Raw genomic sequence first — 27,773 nt, 5'->3', positions numbered from 1 at the left:
AAAATGACAACAGTTGCTTGTTCGAAATTTAAGCAGTAACTGGCTTACCCATGCATATAACTCTCCCAAATAAGCAACGTTTTTATGAGATAACTTTATTAATAACTCTGATTCAGTCGGGTTTCTCTGCTATTCTTAATACATTTTCATAATGATTTTTATATCTAATAACTAGTGTATTGGTTTTTAGTGTTTCTGAATGTATACATGTTGTTTTAATACTCTTTGAATACTTTGGTTATAATGTCTTCATGAACATATGTTTCTCGTGAAATAACCTTTCAATTTTACAAGTGATAGTGTTTTGGAGATATAAGCATTATTAATTCCGTTTCTAATTATTAAGACTGATAATGATACTACTTAAGTGAGAGTTTTGCGAACCAACTAGAAACTCTTCCTACTATCGAATTCCATCTGTTCTCCAGAAACTACCTTTGCCGTATGCGGTTGCCTCTCTTTTTAGGTAACAACGGACATATCTTTTCGAAATCATTGGTCTATTAGACTATTCCGTTTTAAAAGTGAACTTATTCCGACTTATTTAAATAAAAATCGCTGTCTTTGTATATCGTCCTTCATATTATTTATGTATCTTTATCAATTAAACTTAATATGTTCCTCTTTTTCACACAATTTTTAATTATCTACAAGCAAGCACGCTTCTTTTCAGAAAAACCTCAGATGTATGAACCTATCGAAACAATAACGAACATAAAAACAACAGACACCGCAAACATTTTATTCTGAATGAATATCTCGCAGTTTTTAATCTGTGTTTATTTCTGGGTGATTTCTTTGCGAAAGTTCAAAGATGCCGTTGGCATCGATAATCGTATGAATTGACTCAGAACATTTATTATTGCATTGTCAAATAGAATCACATTTATCGTTGACTTACATTTATAATTCATCATCACTGTGTAGTGTATAAACGGATTCCTTTTGAAAAGGACAATGATTTATCTTTATTAGCTTGACCTGTTGACATTTTGCGTTTAAACATATCAAATAGGATTCAACATGATTTGTGTTTGTAAACTTATCTAATACATAAAGAAAAGACAGTCGTATAGTCGAAGTTCTTAAGTTATCGCATTTAATCTGGTAAATGGATGTTTAATTCCTTCTTGTCAATAAATTACGTTCATTTAACTGTCGTTTCTTTGCGTTAAATTCATTTTTCTTGGCTTATTTAATGACATATCAAGATTATTTAATAAATTCAAAACTATAACCGTTCTCCGTGAATTTCTATTATATAAGAAAAAAAAAGTTTCTTACATAAAATTGCTTACTACATATACTAACATTTTTGCTTCCTTTTCAGTTAAAGTAAAACACGTTATTAATATAAAATGTTGTTCAGCATCCCACGAAAGGTTTTCATCCCAATAGAAACACAAATCCACTGGTGCATACATTACTTTAATTTATCGGACAATTGTTCTCATATTCATTGTTATTTGTGTAACGTTTCGCTCGGATTGTCCTTCGGCTGTCGTCAGGCATGTTGCTTGTTGTTTAGAAAAGAGAAGAGAAAAGTTACTGGCTTCGTTAATTTCTTTATTATTCTTTGGGTTAGTATACACTTTATTTATGAAGTTGTAAAAAAACTTAGTTAACAAAAGGGGAGGCAACTCTGATAAAAATCGATAAGGAATTATCTCCCTATCATCGCAAAATTTTTAAGGGTATACAGTATTTGATTATTTTCTATAATGAGAGACTAAGATGCTATTAAAACCTAGGCTTGGTCTGCTTAGTAATTGTCTATTAACATATGTGCTGCCTCCTTGGTTCGCTTGACTCGTCACTTTGCATCCCTGTCAATAATTTTGAGCTCGTTCCACGAAGGTAAAAGTATTCCTTTTTATTTCTGCATGTGATCAGCTAGTCCCGATTTCCGACCTCTCCCCGTGTACCGGCTTTACGGTGTGCTTCTAGCCTTACCTTTAGATGGCGAACGGTCTTCCCTTTGTATAGTTTTCCGCATAATAAATTCTCTTATTCACAGTTTTTTTTTTGTCATGAGTCCTACGGTCGGGTGTCTGACTCGTAGTTTGTGTTTCGTTGTATACATATTATATATTCACAAGAACATGACATTTAAGAGTCCATATGTCGACCCACATTGTGATACAATCTTAAAAGCTGTCACCTAGCCGCTTGGAATACTCGTAGGTATATACACATGTAAAATGTTTTAAACGTGTCATTTCTAGACACATTTATTATTTTTTTAATGATATAAAAATATAGGAATATAGATTTTGGATGTATAATATTCAAGTTTGGCAGTAACATATATACTAATCTTAGTTTTAAAATCTGCTCCGCAATTTAACGAATCCATGGTGTCGATAAAATATAAGGGATTTTTTTAGCACTCAGCACTTTGGATATAACATGGAAGATATAAAATTTTAGAATAAAAAAATAAATTCCTACAATTTGAACGATTGGTAAAATAATAGTAATAAAGATTTCGTTTAAAAATTCCTATTTTCATTGAATTTATACTTGGAACTTTCTACTATCACATATATATTATTTTAAATATGGTTTGATATGATTTATTTGTATTTCACTGTGTAAAACATTTCAGAGAACTACATGCTACATGAGTACACGCACGTGGCTTTCTCATAAATTGTTTGTTATCCATAATTTCCTTTTAATTATAATTAATGAACAACTATTAAAAATATATGTAAGTAACATTGGGAGTGTCTCCCTGTTGTATTTGATCGTATCTCGTTTTGTAATAGTTTTCAAATCAATATAAGTACATTTTAAAGGGTGTAATTCGTAGTGTACATTCTAGTTCCCCTGATGTACTTATTCATTTGATAACTGCTCTATGCATTTATTTATGAAACTAAAAAAAATATTTAGGAGTTATTTTAAAAAACGCCTTAGAGATTATTTTACTGTATATATCAATCAAATACATTTATAATATAATTTCTCTCTATGCCTACTGTTATATATAAATCAAGTTGTGTGTGTGAGAGAATTCCATCCACATTTGTTCCTAACCGTCAAAGAGTATTTTTTGCAAATTTCACACAACGCTAATATATATATATATATATATATATATATATATATATATATATATATATAGACGGTGGTAGAGTCCACCCAGAGGGTTGGTTCCCACAACACCCTCTCCAAATCTGATTTTTCTTCAGTATGTGTTCTTTTTGGGACAAATCAGCTAGGAGTCTGTGCACTTTCTCTTTCTGACTGATCAGCTTTGTTCTGGCATGACATGTGGAGGTGCTATGTCAAAAGCGTCATATACTGTCTCAATTACCTCTACGTCGTCCTATTGTGGTTCTGCTTTTCAGGCAGTGTTCTTTGATATGTTTTGTACAGAACTTAATCCGACAAGAATAAAAAAATCGAAAAAATCAGATCTTTAAAATAGCTTTCGTCTCTTATATAGAGAATACTTTACGTTACATCGGCCAAGGGAGATAATAAAATTCGAGCAAATCCCTTCTTCTAAGAAATAAAACAGATTTAAAATAACTTAACATATAGCTTAGTTGTAGAGAATTCAATTACATATCGAAATACACTCTGTTAAAAAATCGGATTTACCATACCATTTATTTTAAATTTTATTTTTAATAATAAGTTCATTTTACGATAAAAAGAGGTACTATTAAAAATCGTCACAAATAATTCCTTCATTTGTATATTGTGAAAATAGACATCAATCAAATGTGACTTTTCACAGGGATTCACCGTCAAGCCCAAGTGTCAGCTGACGCTATATTGTAAAGAAACACTGGCGGAATTTTATGAACATAATCATCATTTTTATTATTTTTAAATTTTTTGTTGCGAAGGAGTCGACTAGGAAAATTATTCCTCGTAAAATATAGGAATCAATAGAGGGTTGATTCTATAACACAAACAAACTGCATTAATTTAAATACCATTTCTAAGCGCATTGAACGACCGGCTGCAAGGCAGTCTGAAAACGCAACATTGTTGAATACGACATTGCATTTTAACCATGTATATGCACCACGTAATGATAGAAAAACATGACCTAAATTACCTGTTGTTTAACAAAAGACTAGAGTGTTTGCAATGCAATAATTTAGGATTAGTATTGTTCTTTATCTCTCTCTCTCTCTCTCTATATATATATATATATATGTGTGTGTGTGTGTGTGTGTGTGTATGCACCTGTCTATGGGTGTGTGTCCATATATATATATATATAGATAGATAGATAGATAGATATATATACATTATAGATATATAATTTTATATATGTGTATATATACATTATTGAGTTTCTTTTCTTCAAATCTAATTCTACTGTCTCATTAAAATATTGTAATTAATTGTTTTTTTATTAACTCTCTAGCACATTATCTCTATTACATCATAGTCATTATTATTACGGTACTTGTTTTTTTACCCTAATACTCATATTCCATAACGTACTCCTTTATGATTATTTACAATTTCGAATGAATGTATATATTATATATACGAAGATAAAAAGCTTAATCTTTACTCCTAAAAATCTAGGATGTTTTGTATATTCCTATTCATGTAAAAAAAAAACCTTTGTCTATATATTAAAAAGAAAATGCAACTTTGTTATATATTGGTCGTGAAATTGCATATATCTGCAAAACATCTTGCTAATTTGCCTATTATTTTAAACATTCATTTTAATTAATTCCGTATGAGTTCTTTTCAGTTTTCTCATGGTATGATAATCTTTAGTTTAGCATTACGGGTTATTATATTCATGCAGATATTCTACATAATTTATACCTGCATATTAATCGCTTAAAATGGTTGTGGTAAATACAACCATAATTCTATATATATATATTAATGTATTCATGTTAAATATATATATATATATATATAACTACTTCATTTACTCACATAAATTTAATATACGAAAGTATAGATTTATGCGTAAACTTTAAGTATTTATTCAAAAGTGCTCAATACGTAGGTAGAGCTAGTTAGATACTTTGTTCGATAAAATGATTGCCCATTGGCTGATAGGAAGGGGCGCGGTGGATACTAGAAAGCTGATTGGCTAACTAAAAATCCCCAACATATATAAAAACAAGAAACAACCACAGAATTCGCGCATAAGCCTGACGAATCCTATAGTGGATGAAACGCAGAATATTCAGTGTAGCTTAATCGCCATATATATTTTATAAATTAATATATATATATATATATATTTGTGTGTATATGTGTGTATGTGTGTGTGCCTCTGTGTGTGTCTATAAAACATTTTTCTTACCAAACTCCTCTGTCACTATTTTTTCTACATGCATGAAACTTAATATATAGTGTATTTGAACCCATGTGAAATTTTATATATGAGATATAGCCTCGGAAAGTCGGTGGGGAATGTGGAAAATTAAATGAAATGAAATTTGCCAGGTGAAATGGAACAACGGCATTAAGAATTTGCATGCGTAACGTAATAATTATTGGTTGATGTATAAATATTTAGCCTTGGAGCAAACATCTCTAGATAGCCCATACATTAACGTTAAAAAACTTTCAATCTTAAACTAGACGTTTTTCTTTCGATTCTTGGTGGTGGCCCACGAGTCATTCCTTTGTTAAACTTTTTAACTATTTACTATTATATTTATTGAGTCTAATATAGTATGATATTAAAAACGAGATCTGTATTAATCAAAATATCATGTTTAAGCGTATTTTACGACCGGCAATGACGGGTGTCCTGCTAGTATATCATAAAATACACTTTCGTTGAGATAGCATTGATGATATTCTGATAAACAATTAAAAATATAGAAACATACTTCCAACAAAGATTGTACCATTGTCTTTTAGATAAATGAACGTGTTTAGAAAAAAAAATAAAAGTTCTTCACATGTTTTCATCGCGTCTTTCTGTCGATATTTTTTATAAAAAAAAATCATCCATTGTTTGATATCTAGTTGTTCTCGGTTTTAGCTTTTTTCCTCTCTGCGCTGTATAAATATACGCTATTAAATTCTTCCGCAGTTTTTCGTAAACTTATTTATCCCCTTAATCATTTGATGACGTAAGACATACATGCTGCAATAAAGGATTACATTAGAACACGTTCTCATTTCTTTTTACATATGTGTCTAATAATTATTAAAATGTGAAAAATGATGATGTAATCATGAAAATAGGAGAAAGAGAGAGAACAATAGAGACAGAGAGAGAAAAAGAAGTATTTTTATCGTTTGAATTCTTTCCAGATTAAACTCATAATTATTTACATCGATAGATGATTCTAATTCAAATTCTAATAATATATGTTTAATACTTTTGGAGTTGTCTTTCTTTTCGTATGATGTTTTTATTTTATATTCATGTTTTTTTTATATTACAGGATGAGAAAAATCAAATACTTACATCGAATGTATGGCTTGACCAGGTAAGGTTATCATTTAGTTTTGCTAAGAGTAAATTTTTATACTAAATACCTACATTCTATTTTTCATTTTTCACGCTGTAGAAATTAACAAAACATTTTTACACATTTATGCTCAATTCAAGTCTATTCAATATCTAATTCACAGTGTTGGTTCCATTATTGTAACAAACGTTTTCCTTTTAAACTTAGCTGTTTTTCTAAGTCATTTAAATTACTAAACTGCTTGTCAAAAAGAACGTTTTTTCTGTTAAATTGATTTCTTAATTTAATACTTATTTATATTCGGTCATAGAAGCAGTAAAAACATATAAGCTTTAAAATAGCTTTGGCGTTGACGATAACCTTCCAATTTTAACATAGACACAAATATACGACATGAGAAACACCCCTGGCAGTTATTATCGACTTTATAAGTTTAATATGATGATTGCAAGGTTTTGTCAGAAGAGTGCATTTCCCTCAGAACCCGAAAGTCCATGAGCCTGAAAATGACTATATTAGTGCTGCCGGTGAGTTCACATGCAGTAGACATGACACTGAAGACGGTCATTGGTATACATACATATATATATATAGATATACATCCACGCACACATACATATATGCACACACATACACATATACATGCACACATACATATTTATAATCATACACACATATATACATACATGCACAATACATAATGCACATACATACACACATACGTACATATACATATGCATATATACACATATTATTCAAATACAAACACACATATACATAGATATACACATACAAATACGTACACATAAATGTACATATACATACACATGCATTAAACTACATATACATACATATACATATATATGCATTTTACACTTACATATATATGCATATATACACATATATATACATATATACAAACACACATAGACATATATACACACACACATATATATATACATACATATACATACACATGCACATATATAAACATACATGCATATATACATAATAGATACAGACATATATATATATATATATATATAATGATGGTAGATCAATTATTACATGCCTCAAGCATTTCAGACATACACACGTCAGAACTTTTCCATCGCCACGGGACTATTTTATAGACAAATGCCTGAGGGAGAATCTATACAAAGATGATGTTACAGAGTTTTAAGACCGGAAGCGAGGTCAATTAGGAAAACAGAATAGAAAAAAATAAATTTAAACATATATTTACTAAAAAATATATCAAATAAAAAAAAAAATTACAAATTGATAGTAAACTAACACGAAATATATAGTAATACAGATAGATAAGCTATAGTTTAATAAGAATGAACATCATTATAGACAATATGCGCTGTCCTGAATTTTCCTCAAACAGAAAACAATATTGCCGACGAGAGCCTAACATGATCCCATAATGTTAACCATATTTTTCTCAATATTTTTCTTCATCATATTCCCTCTGCTTAACTTTTTTTTGTTTTCAAGTAAGATCTTTGACTTACTTGTTATTTCATCAAATACTTTTGTATGCAAAGTCCGATCCCGCATTTTGCTAATTCCTACCCTCTGATGAGAAGGAAAGTATTTCTTCGGAACTCCGCGGATTAAGGACTATCCACTTATCTAGTGTTTCCTTTTCAGATTAAATATGTTTTTAACTCATTTAAAAGTATTTTTAACATGTTTTATTAACTGCTTGCTCGTGTGTATATATATATATATATATATATATATATATACATATATATACATATATATGTGTGTGTGTGTGTATGTGTGTGTCTGTGAATGTACACGATTACATAAGATACGTGAGATATACGTCTAAATCTAGTTAAACCACGATGTTTTCTAAAATAAACAAATATTAATTTGTTAAAAATTATATCCAAGCGTAACATGTTTTAATCAGAATTCTAGATACATATTTTCTGGCTATGGTGGTAAAGCCTCTCAAATAACCTTACCGTAAAAAAAAACAACGAGTGTGTTCTTTCTCATACTTGACCCTAGGAAGAAAAGGGGAAAAAAGACATGCAAGAAGTGTCCTTGGTTTAATGCTAGAAGATGTGAGGAACATGATAAGCCCACGTGAATTGGTGAGATTTGGGGCAGATAAAAGACCCGGCTTGGACGCAAATGATGAAGTTCTTCCTTACGACTTGCTAGAGGGAAAATTACTATCAGTGGCGACCTTGGAAACAAATACAATGGTAAATAATCCGCACGTTGTTCGTAAACGCTGACATTTTCTTGCGTTCCGAAGAACAAAATCTTGACTTTAATATAACGTGTGCCAAGCGTAATCTTTCGGGCATTAGAAAATATCACCGTTGAATGACACGCGGATTCTCTATTACTATATTCTTCCATTTAGCACCATGGCGAATATATCTATATCTATCTATCTATCTATCTATATATATATATATATATATATATATATATATATATATATATATATATATATAATTTGGCCTATACACTCATATAATACGTATTTCATTTGAACATTTAAAACAACCTTCATGCACCTGAGAACACAGCATGAATATATATATATATATATATATATATATATATATATATATATATTTATATATACGTACAAAGAGCCATAGAGTAAACATTTACTTTTTAAATTAAGCACTTCGTAAGGTGTTCAACGATATTAATGTTTCGTGTAATAGCTTTACTTGCGCAATGAGGACTTTTTATACAAAACATCGTACATTTATATATATATACACAATACGGCATAATCACGTTGACACACACCGGTTCCCGTCATATCACAGAAGTTAAGCAGCGTTGAGTCTTATAATTACTAAAATGGGTGACCAAGTTGGGGAGTCTAGGTGCTGTATGTAGGAGGACGTCGACACCTCCCTGCAAAAAAGTTGCAAAAACCTAACGTCGTCATCCCCCTTAACGGGGATATAGATGCGAATGGAACCGCTTGTGAATTTCATACTCCGTGAATATCGTTGGTGCTGACTGCACACAAGAAGGTTACAGTAAAACATACTTGTCTTGAGAAATACTCCGATAGTCAGTTTTAAACGAGTGTTACAACCACTTAAAAATTGCATAATCTGATATGAAAAGATATAGGGAAAAGTTTTTGTTTCACAACATTTTTGGGTGGTTTTCTCTCTTTTAGAACATTTCAGTGATCGATCGGTGAGACTTCGTTTCGGCTTTTTAAATGAACGTTGAGTTGATAGCGAGTACAGCGTCGGTCTTGTTTCGTCCACAATTACAATACAATTATTTATGCACTTTAATCGTTTTTAAACCTATCTGTAACTTTTGTCAGCTTTAGTATATCCATCCATATGATAAAAAACATAATAGAAACACTCGTCTAGCAGAAAACACTATCAACAATTTCCCCCACACTTTATCTCTGCGTAAACCTAAACGTAAATTCCATGAACAAAGCGTCTTTCTTAGAACTGCACGCCTGTGTAATTGTCTTCCATTTTCCTGCTTTCAAGCTGACTGCAATATTGTTGTCTTCAAGTCTAACGTAAACACATTTTTATGAGCCGTTCCATATAAGTTGACAAATTTACCGAATTTCCATAACTAACAATTACTATAGTACAATTTCTACTGTACACTCTTTAAACCTGATCTTCGAGTGGTCCCTAGGCCTTTATAAATAGTGATGCCTATGTAACAAAAAAAGGAGTGCGCCTGTTTTACTGTATTTCAGTTATAACTATTTATTTTCTTCGGTTCAATGAGGCTAGATATACTGACACATTCTTTTCACATTATTTTCGCTTTAATTAGTAATTATATTGACAAATGATAATATATAATGTTAAAATTGTTTTCCAAGTGACAACATTCTTCGTTTTTCAATTGTTTGGTTTTAAACATATACGGAAATGTGTCTCCATTATTACACCTTGTCATAACTAATTATTATTGACATATATAATACTTTAAATAATATTAGCTAACTCTCATAATATTACACGAGCAGTAACAACGGATCACACACACATATCTATTGTTGTGTTTCGACGAGACGATTTGGATTCAGACTAAAAAGAAACACGAATATACAAGTCGCAGAACACTATAAGTGCATTTAACTTCAAATAAATGTAAACGTAAAATAAGTAGGTTGCAAAAACAATTTCGTTTGAGGCTTTTTAAGAAGTCCAACAAAAATTATTTTAACATCTTTAGTTTGACGGCTCCTTTCAAGTTATTTAAACTATAAGGAAAGAAGATAAGATGAAAAGGGAGATAACTCTAGTTTTTATATTATATGCATACACACACACACACACATATATATATATATATATATATATATATATATATATATATATATATATTCTAAATCATCTGTTCTAATTGTTACAACCGCTTTTAGAATTGTTAATGTGTATTTTCTGTATGATGCTAACTATTTTATCATGTATTAACATTTATTTAAATCGATATTTTATATTCTATACTTCCACCCATCTTGACACCGATTGCTAGCTATTATCAGTACAATATCTCATTATAAATGACCGATCTTCGCAAATACATATTTATAAGGAATTGGCGTTCAGCCTGCCATGCCATGATTGAATTAAGAAATTAATAATCAACACATTCGATAATATTTTTAGATAGTAATTGTTGTGTTTCCATTTATGATGAATGTGACTGATATTCTGGATCGAAATCAATGCCTTGACTAATATTATTATTAATGGCAATACTTATACCCTTGGTAGGCACTATTATCGATTTTTAGTATTATTGTTTCTGTTTTTTAATTAATATTTCGATAGAGAAAAAATTTAGATTTAATTCAGATCAAAATCAGTAAGCGTATTAAACACAAATGTAGCACGCATAGTATTGTTACAAACTTCCAATATTTTCTAAGATTCACACATACAAATACTATTTTCTATGTACTTAACTTTTCATCAAACTTTCACTAATAAATGCTTAACAGATTACTTGAAACAAGTAAGTTATAAAGGAAAATTTGTAATCATTACATCAGTTGTAATCGTAATACGCTTTTTTATACATAAAAAAGCATTAAACACTTACTTCAATGTCATTATATTCAAGATAACCTATAACTATTCATGAACTAAATACCCATCTAGGTAGACAAAATGCTTTCCAGTTGGCAGGATACGTCTGTGTGGTTGATAAGTTTGTACCAAATTTCCAGGTGTTATTTTTACTTTAATACCATTACATATAAGATAACCTTTTCGATATGTTATGATATGATATACTTGTGAGTGTGTCTTTGTTTTTTCATACATTTCCAGTCTTGGTTTGATGAGAAATTACACTGGGATCCAAACGAATTCAGCGGGATAACGAAGTTTCGCATTCCTTGCGACTTCATTTGGCGCCCAGATATTGTTCTTTACAACAGGTTTGTATGAAATATTTTCACCTTCTGATACACATGTGCTTTTCTCAAAGACCTATATCACAAATTACACAACTTCCCTTAATATAAAATCATCGTTCCACGATTAATTTAAATTGTGTCATAAGAAAATTGTACTTTTGGTTTAACAATAAAAATATGTATAATCATAATAACACCTGTTTATTTTGTGTCGATGTTCACGAAAGATCATTTGTTTCCGTAGTTGCGGGGGTGGATACATATAACACTGATTTCATTCTATAATCATAGAAGTTGCATGAACCATCAGATTTTCTGTTTTAAAATGAACGTATAGTTCTTTGCAGTGCATACAGTAATTCTATGCTAGTTCGTAAGGCGTTCTTTATTAGTGATCGCTTGAAGCACTCACAATACTCAGTGGAGGAAAAGCAATTGAGAAAACTGGTTTTCCAGAAAAGATTGCGTACATTATCGTTTACCTTGTGCCATATTTGCCGTCTTAAAAGGCAAGTATGAATAAAGTTCCTTTATCGGTACGCCATTGTATAAGCATTTAAATTTAAAGCATTAAGAGCTTTACTATTTCCGTGTGAAAAACACCTTAAATTTTCTTCTTTTTATACATGATATTATTGTTAATTAAAAGGTATTTTTACGAACGTTTAATATATATTCAGGCAAAAAATATAATATATATATATGGCAATTGATCTACAGAGAATATATATATATTCCCCTCACTATATAGTATTTAATAACATATATATATATATATATATATATATATATATATATATATATATTGTTATTAAATACTATATAGTGAGGGGAATATATTCCATTTAATTTAAAATGTTATCATTGGATTAATATGACGTGTAGTCTGGTCAGTTGTTAATCCCTGACCATATAGAGATTCAGAATTTGTATATACACTGTAGTTATATTGCCATTATGGCACTCTTTGTTAACTTCTCTACTGGAAGCAAACAATGCTAAATCAATAGTAGTGTAGATGGAGATGCGTAACTTTGTTTCACAATTAACGGATACAATTATAGGTAGCATATATTGTTTTTTGAAAACCCAAGGTAAGTCATCATATCCTTTTCATTATAATATGAACTTATTAACGAAAAAAGAGTACATTTTAATGTTACAAAACAATTATTTAAAATATATATTTAACATTATGCAACACCATGTAATATTTGCATTATTACTGTGAAATTTTATTTGTACCACATTTTGGCTTATGTAGAATCCGGGTTTTTTTTTCTGCAGCTGATTTAATTCTCTGATCATAAAGATAATGCAGAGTAGGAAAGCATCTATGTAGGAGAACCGCACATTATTATTTTCTCACTGAAATCTATGGAATAAATGAAATCTAATTTAAGACGATGGCTCGAAAAAAGAATAATCACATCATGATCACCTGACGTGACGTCAGACTACAATTTAATCATGTGTAACTCATGCCTATTGCAGGTCTACGCCTGACACATCATATATGTACACTACTTTAAAAGAAGATTTCTACCATATAAGATTTAACAGTTTTTCTTATTTAATTATATTTGTGACTTTGTACTAGAATTTTTTAATTAGATTCAGTGAAGCCACCTGAGAGAATAGAATCGGCTTCATTGTCGACTTTGTCATAGCTTGCTAATTACATTTTAGTCTCATTATCTAACGCAAATAAATAGATGTAATTAGAAGACGATGTCGAATTCTCTTTCAAAGCATACACAAGCTTTGACCGTTAGAGAAGATAAATAAAAAAAACTGGCTCGAGAAACATTTATTGGTGTAGTTTTAGAGAATTGAATAGATTCCACATGTTAGGTCACACCAGCATCATCTATACATATACTGATAAGCAGACACATATTGTTAGTTCCAAGAAAATCACGAAAAAAAAGGCACTTCATTATTAAAAAATATTTATTATGTTACTTCAGGCCGCATTTTTATTCTGGCTGACATGGTAAAGACAACATAAACTTATTCTTAATTTATTTTAATTTTTCTAATGATTTTTTTAAATTAAAAAATGTGTGTATTCGATTCTTTGTCAGATAATTATTGACTAGAAAACCCACAACAAATACAATAGCTATCAACAAGACAAGGGTTTCAAAAGAAACCCAAACACATTTAAACAGAAATGCCAAATAATGGATCTCTGGATTAAAAAATTATAATTAATACTATTGCCAGATATAATATTATTAAATTATTTAGTTAGCACAATTTTATTTGTTGCCCTTATTTTTGCATCATGAAATGAAAATTCTTAATCTATTTTTTGAATAGTGTGTAAAATGAAAATACTTTTAACAATTATCGAAAACTTTGTGTACTTATCGAATAGGTATTGATTAATGTCTCCAGCATAATTAACAACACAAGAACCATCAATAAAATACATTAACGTATATTTAGGTAACATATTGCTATTAATTAAAATGATGTTTGCTTGAATAATACGCATATACATGTATGTGTGTGTATATATATATATATATATATATATATTTATAGTCATCGACATACACTCCTATTTCGTAGTATCACAACTCATGAGTGCAGCTAGACTAGCATCTCTCCCAAGCCCAGGATTGAACCTAGAACCGTCGTGTTGACAGTCGGCAGTTCTCCCACTAGATCATGAAATCGACGCCCGTAAATAACTCGTCGGTGTGTCTATTTAAATAGACACCCGCCACCACTTTTATGGTGCTCAAATCGCCTGTTCGTAAACAAACAAACAACGAGCTTCGCATTTTCAGCCAATTAAGTAGCGGGGGAGATTATTTACGACAGTGCTCTACCCAAAGAGGGGGGGCTTAAAATATATTTGTAGTATTCGACATACAGTCCTGTTTCGTTGTATCACAAATCATCAATGCCGCTAGACTAGCATCTCTCCGAAGCCAAGGATTGAACCTAGAACCGCATATATGCAAAGGGATAGATAGATAGGTAGATACATACATACATACATACATACATAAGGATATGTAAGAGTTGTTTCAAATAGTGTGAAAATATGTCTTGAACCGATGGTAAATAACATGTACTTATAATCAACGTCTGAATAATTATTTACTTTAAAGTGCTTCACTTTATTAACGACGGTTGTTTACCGTAATAATAATGGGATGAAAGCGCACAATTTTTATTTTAATCGAATTAACGTAAATTTTATATTGTACTAAGCAGGTGTAGTATTTAATTTAACCGTTTACTGGTGAGAGCGACATGTTTTCCCGTGGATGTTGCGTCGGCATATTCCGGAGGATTATTTAAATCACCAGAATATGTCGATCGCCAATCAAATTTAAAACGATACGAGAAAATAAAACCAACATGATAAAACACTTACAGATATTAATTGCAATACAATATACAAAAAAAAAGTAAAAGAAATAATGGGCCTAATTAACATTTTATGAATAAATATTTATTTCTTGTAAAATAATGTATAGCAATAAATGTTTTTATATTTTGCTGGGGGAAGTTTTTGTTTGTTTTTCTTTCATTTGGTGTTGGTTAGGCGTGTTGCGAAAAATATTATTTATGTATACACGTTTTTTTATCTACCTGGTTTTCGTTTGGTAATTTTAGGGGGTATTTTTTTATGAAAGTTTTTAAATATCTGTCAGATATTCCAAAAATGTTATCTTTACAATGTCTTGAAATTTATTTTCTAAACAGTCACTATTTGTTCCGAACCGATGACACTCATTCGTAGTGAATTTTAAACACTTGCAATATCGTTGGACCTGATGTATTTTCCATTAATTCTCATTCATGACGATTTATACATATATCTGTAAACAGGCTAGATAAATCCTGAGAGCATTACTAAAATAGTTACTTCTTAATCAATTACATTTTTGCATCATAAATAGTTATATTTTCTTCTAATTAATAAAATACAATATCGCCGGCTGCATTAGCTGAGCGTTTTGCAATATACAGCGGTATATGTAAGCTGGAAAATTATGCTGAAACAACACTCATGAAAATTGTGTCATTTATTGCATAAGTACAATGTTTTAATTCAATGGTTTAATTTAATTTTATTATTGCACGTATTTTATACACGGCCATTTTGCTATCATGAATAAAATCATCGTTTTATTATTCTCAGATTAATTCACTTCTGATTGCTGCGATTAGGTTATGAATTATGAATATAAAACAGAGCCGCTTCAAATCATAGACATACACACACATGACAGAATAGCAAGCCAATCCAAGTAGTATTGAAGCATGGAATAATAAACAAACAGTATACTTGTTGAAAAAAAACATTCAAGTAGAAAAGGAATTTACTTTGTCTTGAGAGATTCGACAACAAGAGTAGGCCGCTTTTTGTAAAAAGCGATAAAAACATTAAACACGTACTTTCATATTTTTTTGTGTAAGGTCAATGCAATCGAATAAACTATAGACAACAAAACAGAATTATTTATATTGATTTAATAGCATACTGGCAGTAGAATTTGAAATTCTTATCGAAACAACTGTCTCTGTGCTAAAAGATGCATTAATGTAGCATACAATAAGCATACAAACGAGCACTACATCACAAACATGAAACAGCAACAGATAAAAACATAAGACACCTATTTCCGGTTAGAGTTGGGGAACTTTGTTAAGCAATTCAATTTATTAATGCGAATAAAATAAAAAAGCAAAATATACAGACGGCTTGTAGCAGCAGTTCCTCCACCCCCTCTGACCTTTCGAATTATTCTCAATGACAGATCAGACAGCAAATTTTTCTGAATTTTCGAAATAGAGATTAATTATTCATATTATTTTTATCCTTCAGAATATTTTTCTCATCTTGAGTGTTATTGTTCTCATATTTTTGGTCGCTACTACCTTCAGCCTTCTTCAGCTACATCTTGTTGAACGTTATAATTATTTTCTCAGACTTAGCAACGGAATTTTAAGAAGTACGGGTTGTTGCGCAATATATGTTGTAGAAACTTACGCATTCTTGTTAATTGATTTGAAATTTTATAACTTGATATCGCCGTAAAATGCTAAAATGCTAATCTTTTTTTTATTTCTATTTTCAGTGCAGAGAGTTTAAATCAGGGATATATGAAAAGTCTTGCGATGATTGAAGCAAACGGAAGTGTATTTTGGCCACCTATTGTGCGCATGCGTAGCTCATGCAAAATGGATATCACCTATTTCCCGTTTGATGATCAAATATGTAAACTGAAACTCGGCTCTTGGGCATATGATGGCTTTCAAGTGGACGTAACTAATCTAACTGACAACATTGATCTTTCGAATTATGTCAACAACGGCGAATGGACGCTAGTCGCAACAAAAGTTGTACGAAACGAAATAACCTATCCGTGTTGCCCTGAGCCGTTTCCGGATGTGACGTTCTACGTACAAGTTCGCCGCCGGATATTATATTACTGTTTCAATGTCATTATTCCCTGCGTATTGCTTTCTACACTTTCGCTGACAGGCTTCTGTCTCCCTCCCGATTCGGGTGAGAAAGTCACTCTTGGCTTGACCGTCTTACTCGCGTTCTCCGTCTTCATGCTCCTCATTGCTGAGAATATGCCGGCCACGTCGGAGTTTGTACCATTAATCGGTTTGTATTTGCTGTTCTTACGATAAACACTCAGTTAAATATGCCGGAATTTCGTAATTTGAAAAACGCAGACGAAAATAGTTATGCAATAGCCTTTAGTCAATATGAATGACCTTCAGATTTGAAACTTTGAATATTAGAGAAGTAACTTCGGAAGCTATGACGACGTGTTTAACATAATCGTCGTGTAGTTTCATCGGATTAACTTAGTCTACTTATATACATCAATATAGATGTATAACCGCTTAAAAATTATAGTGTGGCTTATGTCTATATCAAAGTTATATGTACACATACGCGCGCACGCACATATGTATGCACACAGACATACAAACACACATATATATATATGTGTGTGTGTGCGTGTGTGTGTGTGTGAGTGTGTGTGTATAGTATAATAATTCTCCAAGTTACAAAAATCAAGATTTCTTAATTGGTTATTTATTACTTTTAAAAATGTATACATTACAATATTGTTTCGTATTCCTTGTTAACTTTTCGCCTCATTCGCTGCATAAAGATGTGTGTTAAATAAGGAATAATGGGATGTGTCCAACAATTATTTTCCCCACTGTATAAATAGGATATTTATGTGTTATAGAGAATGTGTAATAATAAATTTTAGATAAAATATAATTTATGCTTCAATTACGAATTAACGAAAATGTATCACCTGAGAATCAAACAAAACGTCGCAAAAGTTATAAAATTACTTTAATGATAAACAATAAAAATGTTTACTTAGACTTTATTATTCTCTTGGGGAATTACAGATCATTAGAAATTTTGCGATTCAATAATCGAGAGATATTTTATTATTGGTTTCAGTGGGAGACTCCTATTTTGATTCATAATTTGGAGAAACTGCACAAGAATTTTAAGGAGCAACTTTCAAAAATGGCGTAAATATACATCGGGCTTAATAAACATAAATTTAACTTCTTTTTTTTTCAAATAAAATATTAATAAAATAAAAAATTAATTTAATGCAAATATCATTTAAAGGATGTGAAAAAATAATAAGCTCATTTTTTCATTGTGTATACATTCGTGATCTGAAAATTTAAATGTACAACGAAAATGTTGAATCTAACAAAGAGCTTATGTATGCCATCTTGTAAGACGGGCAATTGTACATTTTACAATACTTCTCACGTTATGTCCGTTTCGGTCGCTTTCTCTCTCTCTCTCTCTCTCTCTCTCTCTCTCTCTCTCTCTCTCTCTCTGTATTAACAATTTAAGTCATGTTGCTGGTAGGGAAAGGGATAATAATCCGTCACCCATAAATATATTTTACTGTAACCAATTGCATAAACACTATCACATAGACGAAATGGTCTTAAAAGACATAATTCCACGATACGTATCTCCCAGCAGTGGTAGAGGGTTGAAGTTCATTATCTATTATAAAAAACGGAAAACGACTAATCTCGTAATTAATAACAATATTTCGCAAGCGGACAAAGTGTTGGAAAAGAACAATGTAATTTATCAATTTAATTGCCCAATAGGAGAGTGTATCTCTAACTGTTCCTCTTACATTGGTCATACTACCAACACGTTGTCCCGTAGACTAACGCTTCATCTTTCCGATACTAGCTCTATCGCACAACATTTAAAAAAAACATGGCTGACAGCATTCTCAATTTAGAAACATCATGGTAGAAAATACAAAAATTGTACAAACAGACTCTAACGTTAGGAGACTGAAGGTGTTGGAGGCATTGTATATAAAAGTGAGACCACCCAAAATAAACAATATAAATTATGAATCCAGCAAAAATATTTTAAAATGCCTCTGTTAATGTATATATAATAAAAAAACAAAAAAAAAAACTGTCCAATAAATTTGTATATAAATAGCCCACATAAGCCAAAAACGATCTTATAGTACGATGTAATTTTAAAACACGAACTTATCATTCGACGTAATTTTAAAACGACTTTTTATATAACCAGCCAGACGATGGCGGAAACGCCGAAAACGCTCGCAGACTACGGGACACTTTTACACCATTTTACATATAACACAATAAGGATTATTCGAAAACTGGAAAAAATAAAACGGAAAATTGTCAAACAAGAAAATGCTGTGCTGTTTAACAATATATGCTTAAAGGAGAATATGCTGCCTAAATATACACAATATATATATATATATATATATATATATATATATATATATATATATATATATATATAATATTTGTTATGCCACTATATACATATTTCAAGGTCGCACTATCGGTTTCGTTACGCCGAATCAACTATAAAAGGTTGAAAAATAAAACAGCGTAAGTTCGTCAGAGACAATGAAAAACTGAACCAATGAAAAGTGAACAAACAAGGGGAGGGAGGGGGAAAACGTTAAATTAGCGTTTAAAACTCAGAGTTTCCAAATTTTAAATTAAAAAATATAACTATAAAACCGACGCCAATAGATTATGGAAAGAAGAAAGCGCGCACGCGCGCGCATGTGTGTGTGTGTGTAAGTGTATGAGTGTGTTTATGTGAGTGTGTGTATGTGTGAGAGAGAAAGAGAGAAAAAAAGGGTGTGTGTGTGTGTGTGGGTATGTGTATGTGTGCGGCCACGCGTGTGTATATATGTATTTTTAGCAGGGGAGGGGGTGTTATGGAATTTCTCTGAAGGTAAATTTCTCTTTAAACGAATAAAGGTACGACAATTAACGGCAACAAATAATGAAAAAGCATTAAAATATTAATTTAAATTTTATTTAGAATAAAATTAAATTTAAAATTAAAATGAAGGTAAAGATAAAATTTAAGGAAATTTAAGTAAACATGAATAAATAATAAAACTTTAAAAGACTTATTTAATTTTAAAATTCATTAAATGTTTAAATATAATAAAATAAGTGTGAAGAGAGAAGTTTAAGATAATTAAAAAATTAAGGTAATTTTTAATAACTTATCAGATAGTATATGACTTAAGGACTATCAGTACATATACATATATAAATATATACATATATATATATATATTTATATGTATAAATATATATACATTTATATGCATACACATACATATATATATATATGTACATATACATATATATACACATGCATGTACTTATACATACACACATATACACATACACACGCACATGTATACATATATATACATATATATATATAAATCAAATCGAGTAAATAAACTAAATTTAATATTATTATTATTATTCATTTTATTATTATTAATATCAATATAATAGCCCTAGTTACAACAACATTATTAGCAAAAGTATTCGTATATCTAAACTAGAGGGAGAAAGGGGGAAGGATGGATCGATTTGAAGGTATAAGGTACTTAAAACGTAGACTGGTAACAGAAATGGAAAGTTTGCGATAAATATACATATATATATATATATATATATATATATATATATATATATATATATATATATATTAGTGAAGGGACGATATCAATATTTTTTCCGATTACGGTACCATTATCGAGTTAGTAGTAAATTCCCGATTCCGATTTCATTACTTCTAACGATTTTTTTTTATAAATCTCGAAATATCTAACTAAATTACACTTATTCTTCACGATTACCCTCAAACACAAGACTATCTACAATTTTTTGGTTTTACTGACTGTTTAAAACCAATGAATATTTATTTTATTATTATTACAGCCGTTGAATATTTAGCTTTAGCCCAAATCAAATAAAAACGACTACCGAATTAATTGTTTTGGGCATAACAAAATTAGCACATTTTTCCGCTACCTACATTAATTCATACCGCTACCTGCATTAATTCACACCGACCAACCCACACACGTATATATATATATATATATATATATATATATATATATATATATATATATATAATATATAATAACATATAATATGGCAATGTCTTCCCGTATACGATTTAAGAAAAATAACCAAGAGACAAAAAAAGATAAAACCAAACTACAAATATTAGATAATAATACAAATAAACAGCAAACTAAAACCCGTAAACGTAAGAATAGACACAAGGAGATCCTATGGTTTAACCCCCCGTATTCCAAAAACCTAGAAACAAACATAGCCAGAGAATTTTTTAAAATATTAGATAAGAACTTTAAAGCCCCCCATAGATATAATAAAATTTTCAATAAGAACACAATTAAAGTCTCTTACTCTACTATGCCTAACCTTCATCAGAAAATAATTAGCTCTAATAATAAGAGAATTAATAAACTACAAAATACAACCATACAAATTACATCGGACTGTAACTGTAGAAGAAAAAATAAATGCCCCCTACAAGGCTCATGTAAAATTAAAAATGTTATCTATAGCTGCACAGTATCAAAAACTCCAAATCTACAAGAACCTATTAACAGCCATAACTCAACTACCAGATTAAATAATAACACCAACTTAAATCAATCTACCGATCAATTACTAATCAACCCACCACATAATAATCCAACAATAGACCTAACGAAAAATAATCACAATAATCAAGAGGTAATATATATTGGTTCCACATCTGGCCTAATAAAACATAGAATTTCAACGCACAAACATTCTTTTAAAAATAACTCTCTATCAAACCAAACTACTCTATCCAACTATATTTGGCAACTAAAAAATAGCAATATTTCTTTCAACTGAAAATGGCAAATAATTGAGACTTGCAAATAATATAAACCATGAGATAAATTTTGTGCACTATGTACAAAAGAAACCCTAAATATTTTAAAATATGAAGATATAAGAAGTACAACAAACTATTAAATTCAAGACACGAGCTTCTGACATGTAATCATAAACGTTGGTTTGAATTTAATAAATATAAACCACCTTAAATCATTAAAAATTACTCATTAGTAAAAATAGATTACAATTTTTTTTAAATTTTTTTTTTTATAAATTAAGTTAGACCAATTACCTCCCTGTGACCCGTAAAATAAATAATAAATTAAGTCAATAACACATGACAATTATCTCCCCTTAAAAACTTGCAAAATAAATATTCTCTCTATATATATTAACTGTAGCGTATTTAAATCAAAATACGCTAACGGAAACAATTTACTGCACGAGCGTCGCCCTTTTAAAATTCATCATTCAATAAAATAAAAAGCTATAGCAAACATCTAAATGACTACTTTAAACACAGTTCCTGATTTCAAAAAAAGAAAAACTAAAAGGTAACTATCTCTATATATTTTTAAATCAAATTTATTATGTAAATTCAAAAATATATATTTTTTCTACTCATTTCTATCTCTAACCTATATTAATTTTCTCATAAATTTTAAATCCAAACCTTTTATTTCAATTTTTTCAGATTCATCTGCCTTACTTTTAATGCTAGGTTAATTCATGGTGTCTTTTAAATTCAATAAAAATCCTCCTAAATTTGCTGATGAGGAGACCGTGCTTACCTAAAAACTATATATACTTGTTCTACATAACTTCATGTATACCACAAATAAAAAGCACGGATTTCCGAAACGATCGTACAGATAATTGACTTTCTTGTTGTTTCTTCTTATGAAACTGATTTTTCATTTAATTAAAATTTGATTTTTAAATTAAATTTTTTTTTTTTTTTTTTAATTGTAAATCACATTACTTAATATTGAATTAGCTCCAGGACATTTAACTATCGAGCTTATTATATATCTAAATTACAACGAGCATTTCCTGTATTTTAATTAAACTAGTAATTACACTGTTACATTAAAATACACTTAGCTCTTTAGACTATTAGTCTAATCTCCTTTAAATTATATATATATATATATATATATATATATATATATATATATATATATATATATATATATATATATATTGGCATGATTATTTCATGTTCCTCAGAAATTAAAAGGAAAGGGTATGGTCATGTGTATGGAACTCATAACTAATGTACGTAATAATTTATAAGGTTTGTACGATTTTTTACAAAGGAGCTACCAATAACAGCCCAAAGGTCATGTGAAGATAAGGCATTACTTGTATTATTTAATTTTTATCTTGACCTTAAGTGAATATATCTGCGTATTTAAACGATGGTTGAGAGCGGAAGATTGAGAATCCGTAAAAATTCTGAACTCATAATACGCTGTACTATTTACCTCAGCTGCCGATCCCCAGGCCTTTAGGGCATATAGAGTTTGTAGTCTTACTAAATTGTTTATCATTTTAGAAGTGGCCACCCAGAACGGTGTTTTAACATCAGTTACCCCAATGTGATCATGCCGTATAAAATAATAAATATACGTAAAAGTACGTTGACCAACAAAAACAAAATTCTTTAATTTGCAATTTACTCTCGCAAAGACAGAGGAATATTAAAGAATATCATGATGTTTTCCGAACCAAAATGAAAAGATCTTTTCTTGATACATGCACTTATTTTAATGTATATAATTACCAAATTATTAATGAATAAAATAAAATAGAATGAAGTATCTCTTTGTTTAGAAACATTGTACCTCCGATTGTTGATTATAAAATCTACACATAAATGCACTATATGCCCCACTTTCGGAAGATAAATGACCATGAGCGAATATTATAATAGAAAACATTCGTGATAGTCATTTTGTTCTATCCATACTGGAGATTTAACCCGTTGTCACTGCCCGGAAGGTTACTTCAGTTTAACCTATTGTGCTTTTGAGCGAAATAATTAATCGAAACACACACCTCTATATAGATATAAATATAATATTGTCGACTTTTGTTTTAACATTCTCGAGTTCTTAATATATTCGACCCTATATTATGTTAAATATGTAATATACATTAGTATTACTCAGTTAGGTGTGTTGGTTTCCGTATTGTATTATTATTATTATTATTATTATTATTATTATTATTATTATTATTATTTTTATTTTTATTATTATTATTATTATTATTATTATTATTATAATCACTGCACTCTAAACTTGTGATATTTCATTATCCAAAATGTATTATTTCCAGTGTTATTTAAATCAAAAGTCACATTGTATATTTACAAAAATTTACTAATATACACACCTGAGTCCAAAAAAAAGGGCAAACAGATTTTATACATTTTATTGCACGTAAAGCTATATTGAACAAAGAACATTTGAACAAGAAAACTTAAACAAGACTAATAACACAGAACAAGACATTTACTTTAATAAATGCTTAGGATGGAATTGCATTCCCTTTTGATTTCTTTAAAAAGTCACTCGTTTTAGACATGCTCTCAACCAAAGTGAAACACTGTGAAGAAGAGATGCTATTCCATCCGCTTTGCACAGCTTCCCAGTTTGTAATTGTTCTCAAAAGTTCTTCCGATCAAGGCACGAGATATTAGGGACCAAATAATCTCGATTGGGTTTAAATCGGGGCTTTGGCCTGGCCCAAATATCACATCAATTGAATTATCAGAAAACCATGTTTTTGTGACTTTAGCAGTGTGTGCAACGGCATTAACACGATGAAAAATAATGTTCTGTGTTATTCTCAGCGTTTGGATACTTTTCTAATATTTGAATGCATTCCTTTGCATTGGTTGACTTCTTACATCAAATAAGTCCCCAATTCCTGCTACAGGAAAAGTTGCCCAAACCATTATCTCTCAATTCCCGTGTTCAAATATCGTTTTTATGCAACTTGGCGAATTTTTTTCTCCAGTTCTTCGATTGAATGTTTCGGGAGCATCACTTACAAGACACAATATTGATTCATCTAAACAGAAAAAAAAACCCTGAACCAGTCTGTATCTTTCTTGCAATAATACGAGAAAAATCTCTTTCTATCGTTGATGTACTTTTTAGATAAAAATGGTTTCTTTGAACACCTTTTCGAGGAAAATCCCATTTTTTCCATTCGTCTAGATATTGTATATCTAGAAATAGATATTACAGTCCCTGTTTTTAATTCTTTGCTATGGCCAACATAAGTTTTCTTTCGATCCTTCAAAACCGTTCATTTAAGCGTGTGGTCGTCCTTCAAACGGATAGAATCGTTCGACTTCGAACCTTTGACCAATTCGCTTCACTACAGAGATATTTCCACATTTTCTATTCCTAAAATATATTAAAAAAATGCTTGTAATCATTTTCGACTGCCTTAATCCTGCAATTCTATTTTTATATCCTCGGCAAGATGCAGTCTTACCATTTTTAGGATTCATTTTCCCACTTATTATTGTATGCTATAATTAATTACAATGATTTGCAAATTAGAAATTTTCAGTTAAAATTAACCCAAATTCATGGAAAAATATTGAAAAATCGATTTCTTCGTTCTTTCACTCTTAGCGAATTTTTTCTCATAACTTTATATATATATATATATATATATATATATATATACATATATATATACATATATATATATGTATATATATATATATATATATTTAAAGTGATGGTTGCGTAGTTCCAACGAGAGAAAAAAATGTATATTTAAAAGAGTGTAGCCATCAACAATTGTGGGTTTTTTTTAAGGTTTTCATCATATTTTTATTTTAAAATATTTTTATAACGCGTTTCGAGCTTAGGGTGTGCTCTCTTCAGATATTTTCGTAAAAAGATTTTTCTTTAAATTGGGAGTTTCTAGAATAACCTCCGCTGATATTAAATATGTTTTTCAGAGTGATGTTCAGACATTCTGTTGTTGTTGGTGTTCAGACATTCTGTCTCCAACTGTAAGTGTTCACAGTGTCCGGTCAAAGTTATTTTCAAAGAGTGTTTTTTAGTCCATATGGTGAAGGTTTTTATGTTTTTTTAGGGTTCTTTTAAAAGACTTTCTTTCCCCATGGCTAGCATACACTCACACACACTCACACACGCATACATATACATTCATGTGCATGTACACATGCACACGCACACGTACGCAGGCACACACACATACACACACGTACATACATAGAAATATATGTAGGAGCATACATATATACATATATACATACCCACCTATACACTCACACACGTACTCGCATACATCCACCGCTAACAATTATTTTTATTTTTTTATTTTATATATATATATATACATATATATACTTTTTTCCCCAACCAAAACACGCATGTATACATGCGCTTAATCATTCAGACATACGTACACGCACCCACACACATACAAGTAAGATGGAGAATAGGTAGAAGATATATATACACGCACATACACACATATATGTACACACATATATGTATGTGCACATACACTCACAAACATCCACATACTATGTGGGCACATACACATACACACACATGCACACGCACAGACATATGCAGGGGCTCACACATACGCGTATATCCATATCCACACGAACACATTTACCCACTCATACATGTGCATACATATGTATATATATACATATACACACATACATACGGATGTGTATACACTCATCCACCCATATATATATATGGGCACATGCACTTACAATCACACACACACATACATATTCATACATCCCACCTTATGTATATATTGGTTGAAGTTTCCTTTCCAATCCAAGCACATATGCACACATGGATTCGGTCACCCAAACATAAGTGCACGTATACATACAAACAAGATGTAGCATAGATAACAGATGATATACACATATACACACACGCATACACAATCATATGTGCACGCTCACGCACACACACATATACACACGCACACACGCGCACACATACCCATACATACGTTTAATTTCTAGTTGTTTGTTTAGTTAAGAGAAATGGTACTGTACTGGGTATGGGCGCGCGCACCCGCGAAAGTGTGCGTGTGCCCTATTGTGCTTTTTTTGTTGTTTCGTGTGTGAGGGTGCACACCTACCCAAGCATGCATGCGTGTAAGTGTATTTTGTGTTTTGCCTATTTATGTGTATAATTATGGAGAGATGTTTAAGGCGGGGATAAAATTTGCTATATTTTTTTTTCTTGTGTTAGTAAGTAGAAGTAGTTGTCAGTTTGGAAGATGGGTATTATCTCGAATCTGCCTCCACTGCATGCGTGTATATGTTGTGATACATGTAGGTGTCTATTTTCCGCGATTTTGATGTTGGATCGGTGTAGGGCTACTCTATTACTAAGGTTTTTGTAGCGTCTATGTAGGATTTATCGCATGCTGGACATTTTATTACATAGATCACGTTTTTTGAGGTGCAATCTAGGTTTTTTTTTAAATTTCAAATGTTTGTATGGGGTTCGTAAATGTGTATGTGTTTCCCTCTAATATTATGTTGCAGACTCCACATCGTTGTTTGTTGCATTTTGTGACTCCTTTTGTTGCGTCTTGATTGAGTTTGGATGAGGTAA

The 27,773-nt window shown here is 30.5% G+C and overlaps 1 protein-coding gene across 1 annotated transcript in view; it reads left to right on the top strand.

The window, feature by feature from the left end:
* The window catches only part of LOC145266994 (neuronal acetylcholine receptor subunit alpha-10-like), a 616,119-nt gene that overhangs the window by 567,707 nt on the left and 20,639 nt on the right, over window positions 1–27,773 (top strand). The window contains exons 5-7 of the mRNA XM_080122868.1: window positions 6,405–6,449; window positions 11,759–11,868; window positions 16,956–17,491. Coding sequence (XP_079978994.1) covers window positions 6,405–6,449; window positions 11,759–11,868; window positions 16,956–17,491 — 691 coding nt within the window. The remainder of the gene's footprint in view (window positions 1–6,404; window positions 6,450–11,758; window positions 11,869–16,955; window positions 17,492–27,773) is intronic.

The sequence above is a fragment of the Euprymna scolopes genome, chromosome 4 (assembly GCF_053919585.1).
Source record: "Euprymna scolopes isolate OS-2025 chromosome 4, ASM5391958v1, whole genome shotgun sequence".
In the NCBI taxonomy this organism is placed as follows: domain Eukaryota; kingdom Metazoa; phylum Mollusca; class Cephalopoda; order Sepiida; family Sepiolidae; genus Euprymna; species Euprymna scolopes.
The sequence above is the reverse complement of the archived record's forward strand: the minus strand, read 5'-3'. Positions and strand labels throughout refer to the sequence as shown.